The following is a 15,718-nucleotide window of genomic DNA, read 5'->3' as shown; positions in this document are numbered from 1 at the left end:
AAACAGGGCAGAAAGTTGTAAAAGAAAAATGATAACACAGTTTAAAGAAGAAAACACGGTATAAGAAAGGAAAATGAATTCATGACATCTGAACCAAACCACCAAGACCATGACTGTTAATGGAACAGCTGTGAGTCACAGATCAACACCCTCCCAAATGAATGAGTCTTTGCCTGGGATACTAGAGAAAATTCCTCTATTCCTGGTGCGCAACAGAAACCTTGAACTGTGCTTTTCAATAAAATGCCAGAGAGGTGCAGACCTAGTCTATAATTCATTGCGCTTGGTCATGCGCTTAGTCGCTCAGTATTGTCCGACTCTTGGCGACCCCATGGACTGTACCCGGCCAGGCTCCTCTGTCCATGGAATTCTCCAGGCAAGAACATTGGAGAGGGTTGCCATGCCCTCCTCCAGGGGATCTTCCCAACCTAGGGATGGAACCCAGGTCTCTGCATTGCAGGCGGATTCTTTATTGTCTGAGACACCCGTTGGAAACTATTCTTTAAAAAGACAGAGTTACAGTTTCCATTGGTGGGTGTGCTTTTCCCAAATGTCTTCGGTGTAGATTTCCTCGCGGAATGCGGAATGAGAAATGTTTGGGGTTTTGTTTTTACCGGCAATAAGCGAATGTATTTTTCATTTCAGTGCTTTGGTGCTCAATTGTAACATAAAATGAAGGCCTTGAGCCCCGAGTCCCAGCCAAGTCAACACCCTGCAGACTTCGGTCACTCGTCTAACTCCGGGCACCCCCAGCGCCCGCCCTGAGGTCGAGCTAGAGACGAGCCTACCGCGGGTCTCCGGGAACCGAGCTGGCAGCAAAGCGACGTGGAGGCCCCGACTCCCGGCCGGCCCTCCGGCCCCGCCAGCCCGGCCAGCCCCGCCCGCTCGCGGCCCCCGGCGGTCCCCGAGCCCGAGCGCGCCGCCGCACGGCGCCGACTTCCGCTTCCCCGGCGGGCGGGCGGGAGGCGCTGCAGCCCCGGGCCCGCGCCGCCCGCCCCGGCCGCAGGGGCGCTCCGGAGGCCCGGGGGCCGCCCGCCGGCGGCAGTCGGGCTCGGGAGGCGGGGCTGGAGGGCAGGGCCGCGGCAGACGTGGGTGTTAAGCGGCCACCCCCGCCGCCGAGCCAGAGCCGAGAGCGGGCGGCGGAGCGCGAGCAGGACGCGGTGGTGAGCGCAGCCCGGTCAGGCGCTCGCGGACTGCGGGGAACCTGCCGGGAGGGAGCGGGGAGCGGGCGGGCCTCGGCGCCCGGGCGGCGTGACCTTCCGGGGCGGCGGGGATCCGGAGTCCCCGGGGCCACACGCGCCGCCCACGTGCCCGGGGATCCCGCGGGCGCCCCTTTCCCGCGCTCGGCCCTGGACTTCCCCGTAGACCCTCGGGCCCCGCGGCCTCCGCCCGGGAAAGCGTGTCCTCCTTTTCCCCTAGTCGTGTCACCCAGCCTTCTGGCTCCGCGCGGCGCCGGGCAGGGCGGAGGCGCGTATGAATGGGAGACCCGGGCTGGTTGCTGGGTAGAGTCAGCGGACGTTGAGAGTCGGGAAGAAGTTGGAAGTCGTCTCCCTAAGCTACCCTTTGGGCGGACCGGGATCCCGAGGCCCCGAAGCGGGAGCTCCGGTGTCGGCTGCTAAGCGGCGAGACTGGTTTGCATCCTTGCGCCCGTGGGGCGCCCCTCTCTGGGCGCTCTGATGGCGGGCGGCCTCCCGTCACCCCAGCTTCGGCCTGAAGCTGGAATCTTCCCTAAGCTGTGATCTGGTTGGGGAAGGCGGGGGTCCTCGGATTCTCCCGAACAAGAAATGAATTTCCCTGAGGAATGGGAAATGTACATGGTCTTCTGGAGTGGGACTCCGGGGTAGTTTGAAAGAAGGATAAAGGGACGCCGCAAGGTTCAGTTTTTCTGTTTCAATTGGTACCGAAGGCTCATAAATCAGTCTAACTCAGGTTGGTCAGCCTTGCCGCCCTCAAACCATATGTCTTCCTCAAGCGAAAGCCACGCATAGTTTGAAACAGTTCCTCACATCAGTTAATCTGTCAGTTCCCATCACCGTTAACAGTCCTAATAATACTACAAGTAGTTATGCGCAGGAGTTGATGTGTTTAAGTCGAACTTGCCTAAAAGGGTTAAATTCGCGTTGGTGACATAGTAACATCTGCTATGCCTCTTTCTAAGAGAAATGTACCGCCCCCCCCCCACCCCCGCCACGCAACTGAACCCCTTTGGATTGCCACCATTTGCGGCTCCTTTTCCCTCTAAAATGCAGGGTTCAGTGCTTTTTCTCCTTTTGACCAGGTGGGGATACTCTGGAATTAAGTATTGGTTGATAAGCACAGACCCAAAAGGTAAGACTTGAGTTGAATGCTGTCTGCCGCAGACTTTTTGTATGACCTTGGATGAGCCATTGCCTTCCTCTGGACTCAGTTTTTCCATTTGGAAAAGGAGGAGATTGGATTAGGACCCTGATATCCTTCTCTCACTACTGGATGGTCCCCATCTTATCAACATTAGTCATTGGCACTGCCTCTCCAGGCCTATAGGTAACATAAAGTCGGTGGTTTTTATGTCTGAGTTAGTTGCTTTATAAAATGCTGTACTTTTGCTGTTGCTAGTTTTAAAACTTTTTTAAAAGGGAGATTCTTGGTGTCTGATCATTGACAACATACTTTAAGCTGTTGAAAAACTTCTTGGTGGCTAAAATTATTTTCTGCTGGTGATTAGCGTGAGGTTGGTATTCATGGATCATTCAGCCACCCACCCCCTCTGAGAGGTGGCCTGACTGGGTGTGGTGTCTTCGGTGTGATGATTAAAAAGCATTCCTTGTTATTTATACGTACGAATATTCTGTTAAAGAACCACCTCTTCTTTTCTAGTCAATATTTATTTAAGTCAATTCCATGGCAACGGTTGATTTTTTTTGTTTGTTTGTCTAAAGCTAGAAAAGTAGACTCTGATTTTCCCAAACTTCTAGACTCCAGCTCAAACCTACTGAATCAAGATCTCCAGGAGAGCGGCCTGGTTATTTGAATATTTAACAAGTGTCCCAGCTGACTCTTATCCAGCAAATTTGGGGGGGCAATGGACCAGGTGTTGCTACTCAAAACATGGTTAATACCAGGCGTTATCAACTTCACCTAGGAGCATGTCAGGCAGGCAGCGTTTCTGGTCCCTCTTGAAGCCAATCACAGCAGAATCAGCCTTTTAATAAGGTCCCCAGTGTGATCTGTGTGCACGTTTATGTTGAGAAGCTCTGGAGGGAAGTCTGATGACGGGACTGTTTGCTGCTAATGTTTTGTAGTTCTAAGAACTCCTGGTGCATATTCACAGTTTATCATTGTGTTTGTCCAATGCGGCTATTTCTGATTGCTCTCAGATTATGATAGTATAGACAGGGACCTCCAGCTTTAGGGGCCCAAGGGGACCCCCTGCTGGTGGCAGAGAAGGCATTCAGACCCGGGCAGGTGTCACTTGGCAGAGCTCCTAACTCATTCCTTTTCAGACCTCCTGTTTTGTGGCATTCTCTTAGGGTCTCAGGCTGCTGTCTGAATTTGGAACAGAGCCTACTGGATTGAGAGTTCAACCTAGGCCTCTGAAAAACTGGTTTGATGAGGCTTGTGATGTCTGCTTGGCTTGCTTGTTTGGCCTCTGTTTCTGAGAGTTTCAGAAAAGTTGGTTGAAGTGCCCCCAGCTGTTGATGGAGCAGTGATACTCAGACAAGGTTTTCAATCTCTGTGCTTTTTATGGGGAGGTGGTGGGTGGGGAGAAGGGGAGGCTGATGACTGAGCTGCTCTGACCCCCTTAGACCCCTCCTCTGGAGCCACACAGAGCCAGTTTCCCAGTTCCATGAGGTTCAAGCCCAGTAGCTGGGCAGCAGGCCTAGAGAAAGAGGGGCTGCAGAGGCCCGACTGATGGTGAGCTCTGGCTTCCTCCCAGGGATATGAGGTGCCCATCATAAGCTCCAGAGAGTCACCCTCCACAGAGCCCAGCAGAGGAGCGGGAGAATATGAAATCCAACCCTGCCATCCAAGCTGCCATTGACCTTACGGCTGGGGCCGCAGGTAAGGCCAGAGAAAACCCCGTTCTCTGATCCTCAAGTACCTTCTGCGAGTGAGATCCAGTGAGCACATTGCCTCTGTCACTCCAGGACCTTGTAATGAATACACTTAATGGGAATGTAATACTGTGTTGCAGGTACAGCAGAAGGTAGGGGTTACATCTATACATACAATGGAATGTTCAGTCACTCAGTCATGTCCGACTCTTTGCAACCCTATGAATCGAAGCACGCCAGACCTCCCTGTCCATCACCAACTCCCAGAGTTTTCTCAAACTCATGTGCATCCAGTCGGTGATGCCATCCAGCCATCTCATCCTCTGTCGTCCCCTTCTCCTCCTGCCCCCAATCCCTCCCAGCATCAGGGTCTTTTCCAATGAGTCAACTCTTTGCATGAGGTGGCCAAAGTATTGGAGTTTCAGCTTCAGCATCAGTCCTTCCAATGAACACCCAGGACTGATCTCCTTCAGGATGGACTGGTTGGATCTCCTTGCAGTCCAAGGGACTCTCAAGAGTCTTCTCCAGCACCACAGTTCAAAAGCATCAATTCTTCGGCGCTCAGCTTTCTTCACAGTCCAACTCTCACATCCATACATGACCACTGGAAAAACCATAGCCTTGACTAGATGGACCTCTGTTGGCAAAGTAATATCTCTGCTTTTCAATATTCTATCTAGGTTGGTCATAACTTTACTTCCAAGGAGTAAGCATCTTTTAATTTCATGGCTGCAGTCACCATCTGCAGTGATTTTGGACCCCCAAAAATAAAGTCAGCCACTGTTTCCCCATCTATTTGCCATGAAGTGATGGGACCAGATGCCATGATCTTCGTTTTCTGAATGGTGAGCTTTAAGCCAATTTTGTCACTCTCCTCTTTCACTTTCATCAAGAGGCTTTTTAGTTCCTCTTCACTTTCTGCCATAAGGGTGGTGTCATCTGCCTATCTGAGGTTATTGATATTTCTCTTGGCAATCTTGATTCCAGCTTGTGCTTCTTCCAGTCCAGCGTTTCTCATGATGTACTCTGCATAGAAGTTAAATAAGCAGGGTGACAATATACAGCCTTTACGTACTCCGTTTCCTATTTGGAACCAGTCTGTTGTTCCATGTCCAGTTCTAACTGTTGCTGTCTGACCTGCATACAGGTTTCTCAAGAGGCAGGTCAGGTGGTCTGGTATTCCCATCTCTTTCAACAGTTTATTGTGATCCAGACAGGGAAAGGCTTTGGCATAGTCAATAGAGCAGAAATAGAGGTTTTTCTGGAATTCTCTTGCTTTTTTGATGATCCAGCAGATGTTGGCGATTTGATCTCTGGTTCCTCTGCCTTTCCTAAAACCAGCTTACTCAGCCGTAAAAAAGAACACACTTGAGTGAGTCCTAAGGAGGTAGATAAACTAGAGCCTATTATACAGAGTGAAGTAAGTCAGAAAGATAAAAATATCATATATTAATGCATATATATACATATGGAATCTAGAAGGATGGTACTGATGAACAACCTATTTGCAGGGCAGCAGTGGAGAAGTAGAGAATAGACTTATGGACACAGTGGGGGAAGAAGAGGATGGGACACATTGAGAGAATAGCCTGGAAACGTATGCATCATCGTATGTGAAATAGCCAGCGGGAATTGGCTGTATGATGCAGGGAGCTCCACCCAGTGCTCCGTGACAGCCTTAGAGGGGTGGAAGAGAGTTTCAAGAGGCCGGGGACATATGTATGCCTGTGGCTGATTCGTATTGATGTATAGCAGAAACCAACACAGTATTGTAGAGCTTTTATCCTCCAATTTAAAACGTTTTTTTAATTGACAAAAATAAAAAGACAAAAAATAAGCCAACTAGGAGTCAGGGTAAAGGGTGGGAATGTCCCTGGTTCACAGCTGGAAGACTGTGAGATCACAGCTGGAAGACTGTGAGATCACAGCTCAGAGCTGAAGCCACATATCCGTTGCCACGTGGCTGGGATACACAGGATTCTACTCCTAGCCTGGCAGTCTCGAGAGCCCTTGTGTGCAGAAGTAATGCTATACCATTTCTCCAGGAAAACCCCAGAGACTGTCCTTACTACCGCTGAGGAGAGAAAGGAAACCCTTAGAAATGTCTTCGGTAAATAAGACTGACTTTTGACGGTGTCTTAAAGCCCTGAAAGGAAGGGAGAGGCCCCAGGCCTGGCCGGGGAGTGGTGGGTGGGGTGGTGCCAGGGCAGACTCTGTCCCCCGCCCCCGGCGCCCCAACAACTCCCCTCCCAGGCACTGGCAAGTTCTCAGCCGCGCCTGCCACGCAGGCCACTCTTCAGAAAGGCCGCCTTTACTCAGTGAGAGGCAGATGACAGAATTCCAAGTGCCTGAGTGATGACTTGGTTCTTTGAATTCCTGGATGATTTTACGGCTGGAGAAGCGCTGGAATGCCCACCACTTTCCCAGTGGAAACCCTGACTGCTCCTCCTCTCCCTCACCGATTCTTGTCACCGCTCCCTGGGGTGGAGAGGCCAGGGGAGTGGGTAGCCCCTCATCCTCTTATCTGGGGGGGGCCCTCCCAGGTCAGCAGATGAAGGGCAATCAGAGGGCCGCCTGCTCTCATCCTGTCATCTTAATTGTGAAAATATTTAAAAATCAGGGATTCAGGGAAGCTCAAAGTATTTTTCCATGAACCAGACACTGGCCACAGTAGGCTCATGAGGAAGTCTGGAGACAGTATACGCTGCAGGCACAGATAAGAAGTGCAGGCAGGGGCGCTCCCAGGTCAGAGGCCACCGGGAGGGAGCGGGGTGGGGTGGGGGAGGGGGGCACTAAGGGCTGCCTGGGTTCCGTCCAGCGGCCTCTCACAAGCTGAGTGCCCTGGGATTGAGCCCCAGGCCCTCGCACTGTCCCCTCTCCATCCCTTTAAACCCTCCCCCGTGTCATTCCCTGGCAGAGGATGCTGCCCAGCTGCCTGCCTCGTACCCTCCCGTGAAGGCCTGTGCTCAGTTCCTGTCTCTGCAGTAGGAGTGCGTTTCACCCCATGGGGGAAGCTCAGCTTTTGGAATTCTGTGTCTTTTCAGTCTGTCAAAGGTGGAGGATCTGTTGTGATAGAATTAAAGCATTTTTGCTTTTCCTGGAAAGGACAGGCGTTTGAGTACTGCATTCATAACTGTATCTGCATTCATAACAGTAATCTGTAAAGATGTAAATTGCAACAGTATTGTCCGGAGTCTGGCTGTGTAAGGCATTCACCAGTACACGTGCTTTTTTTTTTTTTATAATGTGTATCAGGCCTGAATAGTAATATTTAAAGATGTAAATTGCAACAAGATTGTCAGGAACCTGGCTGTGTAAGGCATTTGCCAGTACACCTGCTCTTTTACAGTGGTATTAACATGTATCCGGCCCTTATACACACTAGCATTTATTTTTTCTGCTAACTGTGGGTAGGTGTTCCTTCTTGCACTGCAAACCCAGGGTCGCCCCTCACTGATGTAATACCACTCTGGTTGTCTTGACATCTGAGGTCAGCAGGCTTCCTGGGTGCTAAGCCTGTGAGATACCGGGCAGAGGAGGTCCCTCGTGACCTGAGAACTCCCCCTGTATGAATGGGAAGGAGCCATCCCATTTTTGACAGGTTTCAGCCTTTAAGTGATGGAGCTAGAAGGGCCTTTAGAGACCCTTGACCCTAATGCTCTTGTATGTGTAGAAAAGGGGCCCAGGGAGGGATAGTGGGTTTGTTTAAGGCTGCACAGCTATTAATAGAGATGTAAATAAAGACAAGGTGAGGACCTTGGCTGCCTGGTGCCTTGCCCCGTTCTGTCATCTTTGTTCTGATGCTACATGATGGCCAACAGTGTCCCCCAGAGGTGGGGATTCCTTTGGAGGCTTCACTGCCCCAGCTCTCTGGATGGGGAAACTGGTGGGATTTTTCTGTTGCCAGGAGCAGAGGACCCCTGGTGCTTTGTAGATGTGGACCACCCATGGAAGCGATGTGTGTGAGAGCAGAGGCAGCCGTGGTTGGAGGTGATGTGGGTGTAGGACCTGCGTGTTCTTCTGTGTGTGTCTTCTAGACAAACCTTCTCCATCAAGCAGTGTTTCAGTCCAGCTCGTCTACCCTAAGGCACAGCTTCCATGTCTGAAGCTGCTGTAGGAGCGATGCCAGGGAAAGATCGAGAGGCCCAGGCAGCTGGTTGGGGAGGATTTGAAAGCAGTTGGTTAGGTAATTGGATAATTATTGAAATGAGGCAGCTTGGATCTCAAAAGTTAAATCCCCTTAAAGGGAAACCTTAGTGGTACGTGAAGGTTTAGCAGTTTAACAACTATCAATATAAAATGATGCATTCTTTCCCCAGACTGCTCTGTTGCAATGTGCCTTGCTTAAGCAGTCAAGAAAGTGGCATTTTATTTTATTTTTTGGCATGTGGGATCCTAGTTCCCCAACCAGGGATGGAAGCCACACCACCTGTTGCAAATGGTAGTCATTCAGTCTTGAGTGCCTGATTCTTTGTGACCCCATGGGCTGTAGCCTGCCAGGCTCCTCTGTCCATGGGATACTCCAGGCAAGAATACTGGAGTGGGTACCTATGCCCTCCTCCAGGGGATCTTCCTGACCTAGGGATCAAACCCCAGTCTCCTGCATTGGCAGGCAGATTCTTTACCATCTGAGTTAGGACATTCTAACAACTGGACCGCCAGGGAAGTCCCCAAAATGTGGCATTTTTAGATCATTGAGGTTTATTCTTTCAAATGCCACAATTAACAACAAACCAAAAGCACTCTTTGGTTGGAATATTTTGAAAATGACACGCCTTTCTGCACCACTAAATGGAGCATTGACTGCCCCTAGTGGGTCGGAGGCTCTCCTTTCCGTGTGGGTGGCCAGGTGGCCAGGTCCTTCCGGGTGAAGGTCTGCTTCTGCGTTTCCACCATGGCCCTCCCCGAGCGCTGTCCATCACCACCATCACTGTCTCAGCCCTGGTGGATTTCCTCAACCGTTTGTCACCTGCTGGCTCTACTGTGTGGAGTACTGAAATCCACACCCGCAACCTTGAGAGGATGTAGGTTGCAACACGTCTCCTGCAGAGGAAAGTGCCACAGTGACACCTACACAAAAGTGCAGAGAATGGGTCTCTTTCTTTTTGGGGGGCTTTGCTGGGTCTTTGTTGAAGCACACAGGCTTCTCTAGTTGTAACCTGTGGGCTTAGTTGCCCGACTAGGGATCAAATTGTGCCTTGGAATCTCAACCACTGGACCGCCAGGGAAGTCCCCGTTTTGTTTCTTTTTTTTCTTTTTAATGAACTTTTAAAAATTATTATTATTTTTTTTGATTGGAGGAACCCCCTCTTGTTTCTTATGGAGAGCAAGATGATCAGAGGTCTGAGCTCTAGGCAAATAGGGAAAGAGATAATTCCAGTAAATTATTCAAAGCTTTGTAGACCCGGCAGGTATGAGGACTGTCTTGGTCTTGGGTTTGTGCTGGTGTTCAGAATAGTTATCACCTCCTTGCACAGGCCGTGGTGAGTGCCGTGACTGTGTCATCTGTCCGAGCTTCCCTGGTGGCTCAGTGGTACAGAATCCATCCATAATGCAGAAGAGGCAGAGATGAGAGTTCGATCCCTGGGTCAGGAAGATCCCCTGGAGAAGGAAATGGCAACCAACTCCAGTATTCTTGTTGGGAAAATCCCACGGATAGAGGAGCCTGGCAGACTACAGTCCACCGGGTTGCAAAAGAGGTGGACATGGCTGAGTGACTAAACGACAGCCACAAGTTACGTAGGAAGTTAGCTTGCATCCGTGGATCAAGGGAGAGAATTGTAGGTAGCATTGGAAGTACATTAGCCTCCTACTTTCTCCCTGTTGGAGATGGAAACTGTTATAGATAAGCAGCAAATGGGTACTGTAGCAACCCAGATGTCTGCGCTGTTCAGGATGGTTGGGTGAAAATATGGAAAACTCCTGGTTAGGATAGGATTTTAATGCTCTGAATTAAATGCTTTCTTCCATGTAGCCCCATCTAGGCTGTCAAGATTATGAACCCACTTTAAAAATTCTGACAGTCACCTTTTCTTTTGAAATGATTATTTTTGACATGAGTAGGATCTTATTTCATCCTAGCCCATCAGTACCTGGGAGGGAATGACTAATTACGGTAACATCTTATTAAATTATATTCCGCTAATTCAGGACTGGCCATGGTGGGGCAGGACAAAAGCAGAAACGTGTCATTGCTCTCCTAGAAGGGAGGAACAATGGTGACAGGATCATGGAGACCGTACCCGTGCTTGCTTAACAGTTCCGTTTTCAGACTCTTGGGTAAATGTTCATCTACCAATAATTGGGAGTTATTCCTAACAGCCCTCCCTCCATCTCTACTTTCCACAGCGTAGTTGAAGTAACTTATTATGTCAAAGCTGTGAAATTACATTTCTGAAGTACTTTATGTCAGCCTTCTCTGGCTTTTTTGTTTTGTTTTGTTTTTAAATTGGAGGATAATCGCTTTACAGTGTTGTTAGCTTCTTCTGTACAACAACATGAATCAGCCATATATCCCTTCCCTCGTGAGTCTCCGTCCCACCCCTCTAGGTCATCACAGAGCACAGGCTGAGCTCCCAGCTATCAGCAGCTTCCCACTAGCTCTCTCTTTTACATATGGTAGTGTACAGACATCCGTGCTGCCCTCGCAATTGGTCTCACCCTCCTGTGTCCACAAGTCTCCATCTGTGTCTCTATTCCTGCCCTGCAAATAGGTTCATCAGTACCATTTTTCCGGAGTCCGTATGTATACGTTAATAGACGTTATCTGTTTTTCTGGCTTCATCCACATCGCTGCAAACGACTCAGTTCCATTCCTTTTCACGGCTGAGTGATATTCCATCACATATATGTACCGCTTCTTGCTTATCCATTCCTCTGTCTATGGACATTAGGTTGCTTGCCTTCTCTTCAACTTTGCTGAGGCTTTAATAACCTCATCCAATGGTTGTGTGTCCTGGCACAGGTAGGGGACATTCTGGCCCAAGGGGAGGTGGAAGTGTTCACCAGGGACAGCTCCCCAAATGCTGACCCAGCCCAGGGTCTGGGGATATCACAGGGTTCATGTTGTTGTTCGGTCGCTAAGTTGTGTCCAGCCGTTTGTGACCCCATGAACTGCAGCACGCCAGGCTTCCCTGTCCTTCACTATCTCCTGGAGTTTTCTCAAACTCGTGTCTATGAGTCAGTGCTGCCATCCAACCACTTCATCCTTTGTTGCACCCTTCTCCTCTTGCCCTCACACTTTCCCCAGCATAAGGGTCTTTTCCAATGAGTTGCAGGGTTTATAAATCATTCTCTTCCTCACATCAGAGTTGGAATTGAATGCAGTTTAGATTTTGCTGTATTTAATACTCTTAACAGTATAAAAGCATATAAATATGTGTGCTAAGCTATAAAGAAAGGTAAGTGCCAAAAAATTGATGCTTTTGAACTGTGGTGTTGGAGAAGACTCTTGAGAGTCCCTTGGACTACAAGGAGATCCAACCAGTCCATCCTAAAGGAGATCAGTCCTGGGTGTTCATTGGAAGGACTGATGTTGAAGCTGAAACTCCAATACTCTGGCAACCTCATGCGAAGAGCTGACTCATTGGAAAGACCCTGATGCTGGGAAAGATTGAGGGCAGGAGGAGAAAGAGATGACAGAGGATGAGATGGCTGGATGGCATCACCAACTCAATGGACATGAGTTTGGGTAGACTCCAGGAGTTGGTGGTGGACAGGGAGGCCTGGTGTGCTGCAATTCACGGGGTCGCAAAGAGTCGGACATGACTGAGCAACTGAACTGAAGCAAGGTAGGTTTCAATCCAGCTCCTGTCTGAATACAAGTCACTGGAGTCCAGATAAGAGGTTTTCCCATAGGGGCAAACGTTCAGCTCTTTGGGGACTAATTCGGCTCTTTGTTTTCTTTCTCTGTGGCCTAGTCTCCTGTTATTTTTCTGATGGTCATCAGGACCACTGGGCAACAGAGAGAGGAGTGATGAACTCTTTCCAGACCATTCCTCTCCCCTTCCTTTTATGTGGACGCACACACAGTTAACCCCTATCAATTACCCACTTGTGTAGCAACCGTAATGTTAGACCCTTATCCTAATCCTCATGCTATCCCAGTAGGGAACTGAGGCTCAGAAGTCACATGGCTTGTCCTGGATCTCATAGCAGAGTCAGGCTTCAACTCCGGGTGCCTCTGACCGATGCTCCTGAACACACGTCCCACCTTCACATCAGTGGCTCTGATTGCTGAACATGTCCTTCTCCCCTGCTGAGTGTGAGCTCCTTCAGGGCTGGGCAGGGGACCCGGCACACAGGGAACCCCCTAGAAGTTTTACTGAACTGGGCTAGAAGGTCTTAGGGGGGGAAGAAGTCAAAAGGAGATGATGGAGAAGTTAGCCCGGGGGTGGGCTGCCTGGCCCTCATCTCCAAGGGTCCCCAGGGCTGCAGCCTGCCACAAAGCCATGGACTCGGGCTGGACAAGGACTCTGTCCTGGTTGCAGGGGGCACCGCGTGTGTCCTGACCGGGCAGCCCTTCGACACCATGAAGGTGAAGATGCAGACGTTCCCCGACCTGTACCGGGGCCTCACCGATTGCTGCCTCAAGACCTACTCCCAGGTGGGCTTGCGGGGCTTCTACAAGGGCACCAGCCCGGCGCTCATCGCCAACATCGCTGAGAACTCCGTGCTCTTCATGTGCTACGGCTTCTGCCAGCAGGTGGTGCGGAAGGTGGTTGGACTGGACCGGCAGGCCAAGCTGAGGTGAGTTGAGGGCGCCGACCCTCTTTGAAAACCAGCACTTATTTGGTCAAGAGCTCTAAGAGACCTTACTGGGAAGAACATTTCCTTTTTTTGTTTGTTTTAACAGTAACCACTTTCTTGATTCTGAAGTGATCCATCACTGTCATAGGAAACTGGGCAAGCACATACATATGTGTTATGTAAAAGAGTTGCCCACAATCCACCACGGAGAACCAGCCACCCTCACCTTCGTCCCATTCTTCAGGAAGGTGCTTTTCTTTCTATTTTAAGGATCATTTTTCTTTTCTTTTATTATTAGTATTATTTTTTGGTTCAGCTGGGTCTTCACTGCTGTGCATGAGCTTTGTCTTGTTGCAGAGAGTGAGGGGGCTACTCTTCGTTGCGGTACGCAGGCTTCTCGTTGCAGTAGCTTTATTATGGAACACAGGCTCCAGGCACATGGGCATCAGTAATTGCGTGGACTCGGTGGTTGCAGCACACAGGCTTGGTTGCTCCATGGCATGTGAAATCTTCCTGGACTAGGGATTGAACCCGTGTCCCCTGCCTTGGCAGGCATATTCCTATCCACTGTATCACCAGGGAAGTCCAGTTTTTTTCCTTTTGATTGGAGTATAGTTCATTTACAATGTTGTTTCAGCTGTACAGCAAAGTGAATCAGTTATACATATATCCATTCTTTTTCAAGACTATTTTCCCACATAGGTTGTTACAGAATATTGAGTTCCCTGTGCTATATAGTAGGACCCTGTTGGTTATCTATTTCATATATAGTAGTATGTGTGTGCTCATCCCAATCTCCTAATTTATCCTTCCTGCCACCATTTCCCCTTTAGTAATTAGAAGTTTGGTTCTACGATCTGTGAGTCTGTTTCTGTTTTGTAAATAAGTTCATTGGTGCCATTTTTAAAAATTAGATTCCACCTGTAAGTGATATCATGTGATTTTCGGGGAACACGCTTTTCAAATGCTGCTTACGGGTTCCACTTCTCGAGACGGAAGTGCAGAGCTTAAACCAGAGATCCGACTTGTGATCCGAGTTTTAGGTTCCATGTCATCAGTAAAATGCAGTCAAAGAGGTTTGAGGAGGAAGTTGGAATCTTAAGGAGGGTCAGAGCATCTGAGCTGAGAAGATGCAGGTGAGGGTCTGTTTCCTGGGCCATCTGTGCCCCAAACATCAGACTTTGGCGTGTGCTTGGTCGTCTCTTGGGTATTTATTATACAGAGATGGAAGGAATTTGGAAAGCACTGGGACATTAACCCTTAGCTCTTTTGAACATTGATTTATTTTATTTTATTATTGTTTTTTAAATATTTCCTTTGGCTGTGTTGGGTCCTTGTTGCTGCGCACGGGCTTTCTCTAGTTGGGGCAAGTAGGGACTACTCTTTGTTGAAATGCACGGGCTTCTCATTGAGGCTGCTCTTGCAGAACACGGGCTCTCTGGCACAGGGGCTTCAGTAATTGCAGCTCCCAGGCTAAAGAGCGCAGGCTTGGTCATTGTGAAGCACGGACTTGCCCTGTGGCACGTGGGATCTTCCCAGACCAGGGATCTAACCAGTGTCCCTTGCATTGCAAGGCAGACTCTTAACCACTGGACCACCAGGGAAGCCCAGATTTACTTTGTATCATTTAAAAGTATTCTTATCTTCACAGTTGCAGATGGCAGTCTTGGCTGGGATTTTGGTGGGAATTTGAGATCCTGTTGCAACCATAGGTCCCATGAGGCTACAGTAGATTCCCTTTGTACAAAAGTCTTCTCTGCAGTTCCGTGGAGAGGTGCCTGTTTATAGGCAGCCATTTTATCTTGATGGATGGGGCTTGTTTGTTTTTATTTTTAAAGGCTCGTAACTGGATGAAATCACCCAGGGAGACATGTTTGTAGGACTGAGCATGGGTCATAGGATCATCCAGTAAGGAGGGGATCAGGAAAAAAGAGGAAGTAAAAAAATAAGCAGAAGCCAAAACAGGAGAATGTGGTATCCCATGTAGAGACACACAGGAAGGACACAGCTGTGACTGGAGCTCTTTCCACTTGAGGGAGAGAATTTTTAGCTGAAAAAAACCTGTAACTTTAATCTCCTTTAGCCTCCTTGGTACTGCTAGTGATAAAGAACCTGCCTGCCAATTCAGGAGACATAATGAGACGTGGGTTCAATCCCTGGGTCAGGAAGATCCCCTGGAGGAGGGCATAGCAACCTACTCCAGTATTGTTGCTTGGAGAATCCCATAGATATAGGAGCCTGGCGGGCTACAGTTCACAGGGTTGCAAAGAGCCAAACACGACTGAAGCGACATAGCATAGCATTCTTGGAGAAGGAGTAGCCACAGGAGATTCGGAGCAGATCCTGCAGTGAAGAAGTCTTCCTGTTTCACTTGGCTTAACCAGCACCTTTGCCTTGTTTTAAAACAAGAAAAAGAAGTTATTTTTCTATTTGTGTCTATGCTGGGTTGTCTTTGCTGTGCGGGCTTTTCTCTAGTTGTGGTGAGCAGGGGCTACTCCGTGTGCTGGCTTCTCATTGCGGTGGCTTCTCTTGTTGCGGAGCACAGGCTCTGGGGCACATGAACTTCAGTAGTTGCAACATTTGGGCTCAGTAGTTGCAGCTCCAGGGCTCTAGAGCACAGGCTCAGTAGTTGTGCTTAGTTACTCTTTGGCAGGTGGGATCCTCCCAGACCAGGGATCCTCCCAGACCAGGGATCAAACCCACATCTCCTACCTTGGCAGGCAAATTCTCCACCAATGAACCACCCAGGGAAGCCCTCCTTCCCTTTTTTTTTTTTGGAACTTGGGGGACAGGGACCTGGTGCCTTTTTTCATTCTGCAGAGCAGTGTTGCTCATTACCATTGAGCATATACTGCCTGAGAGCTTGTAAAGCTCTGACATGCATGCCATGCTTCCCTAGCCCTCATCCCGTGGTCCTGTGAGAGCATCCAGGCAGG

General features: G+C 49.4%; 1 protein-coding gene across 5 annotated transcripts in view; it reads left to right on the top strand.

Moving 5' to 3' along the window:
- The first annotated feature begins 1,140 nt into the window (after positions 1 to 1,140).
- Positions 1,141 to 15,718, top strand: part of SLC25A15 (solute carrier family 25 member 15) — a 30,775-nt gene continuing 16,197 nt past the window's right edge. Inside the window, exons 1-3 of one of the 5 annotated variants that reach the window (XM_068984232.1) lie at positions 1,141 to 1,163; positions 3,917 to 4,041; positions 12,524 to 12,782. In XM_068984232.1, coding sequence (XP_068840333.1) covers positions 3,987 to 4,041; positions 12,524 to 12,782 — 314 coding nt within the window. In that variant the 5' untranslated portion in view covers positions 1,141 to 1,163; positions 3,917 to 3,986. Of the gene's footprint in view, positions 1,178 to 3,571; positions 3,702 to 3,804; positions 4,042 to 12,523; positions 12,783 to 15,718 lie in introns of those variants that run through there. The other 4 variants (XM_068984237.1, XM_068984236.1, XM_068984235.1 and 1 more) reach the window with 4 other exon arrangements.

This window comes from Capricornis sumatraensis, chromosome 12 (genome assembly GCF_032405125.1).
Source record: "Capricornis sumatraensis isolate serow.1 chromosome 12, serow.2, whole genome shotgun sequence".
Taxonomy (NCBI): Eukaryota; Metazoa; Chordata; class Mammalia; order Artiodactyla; family Bovidae; genus Capricornis; species Capricornis sumatraensis.
This window is presented reverse-complemented; position numbering and strand designations above follow the sequence as displayed.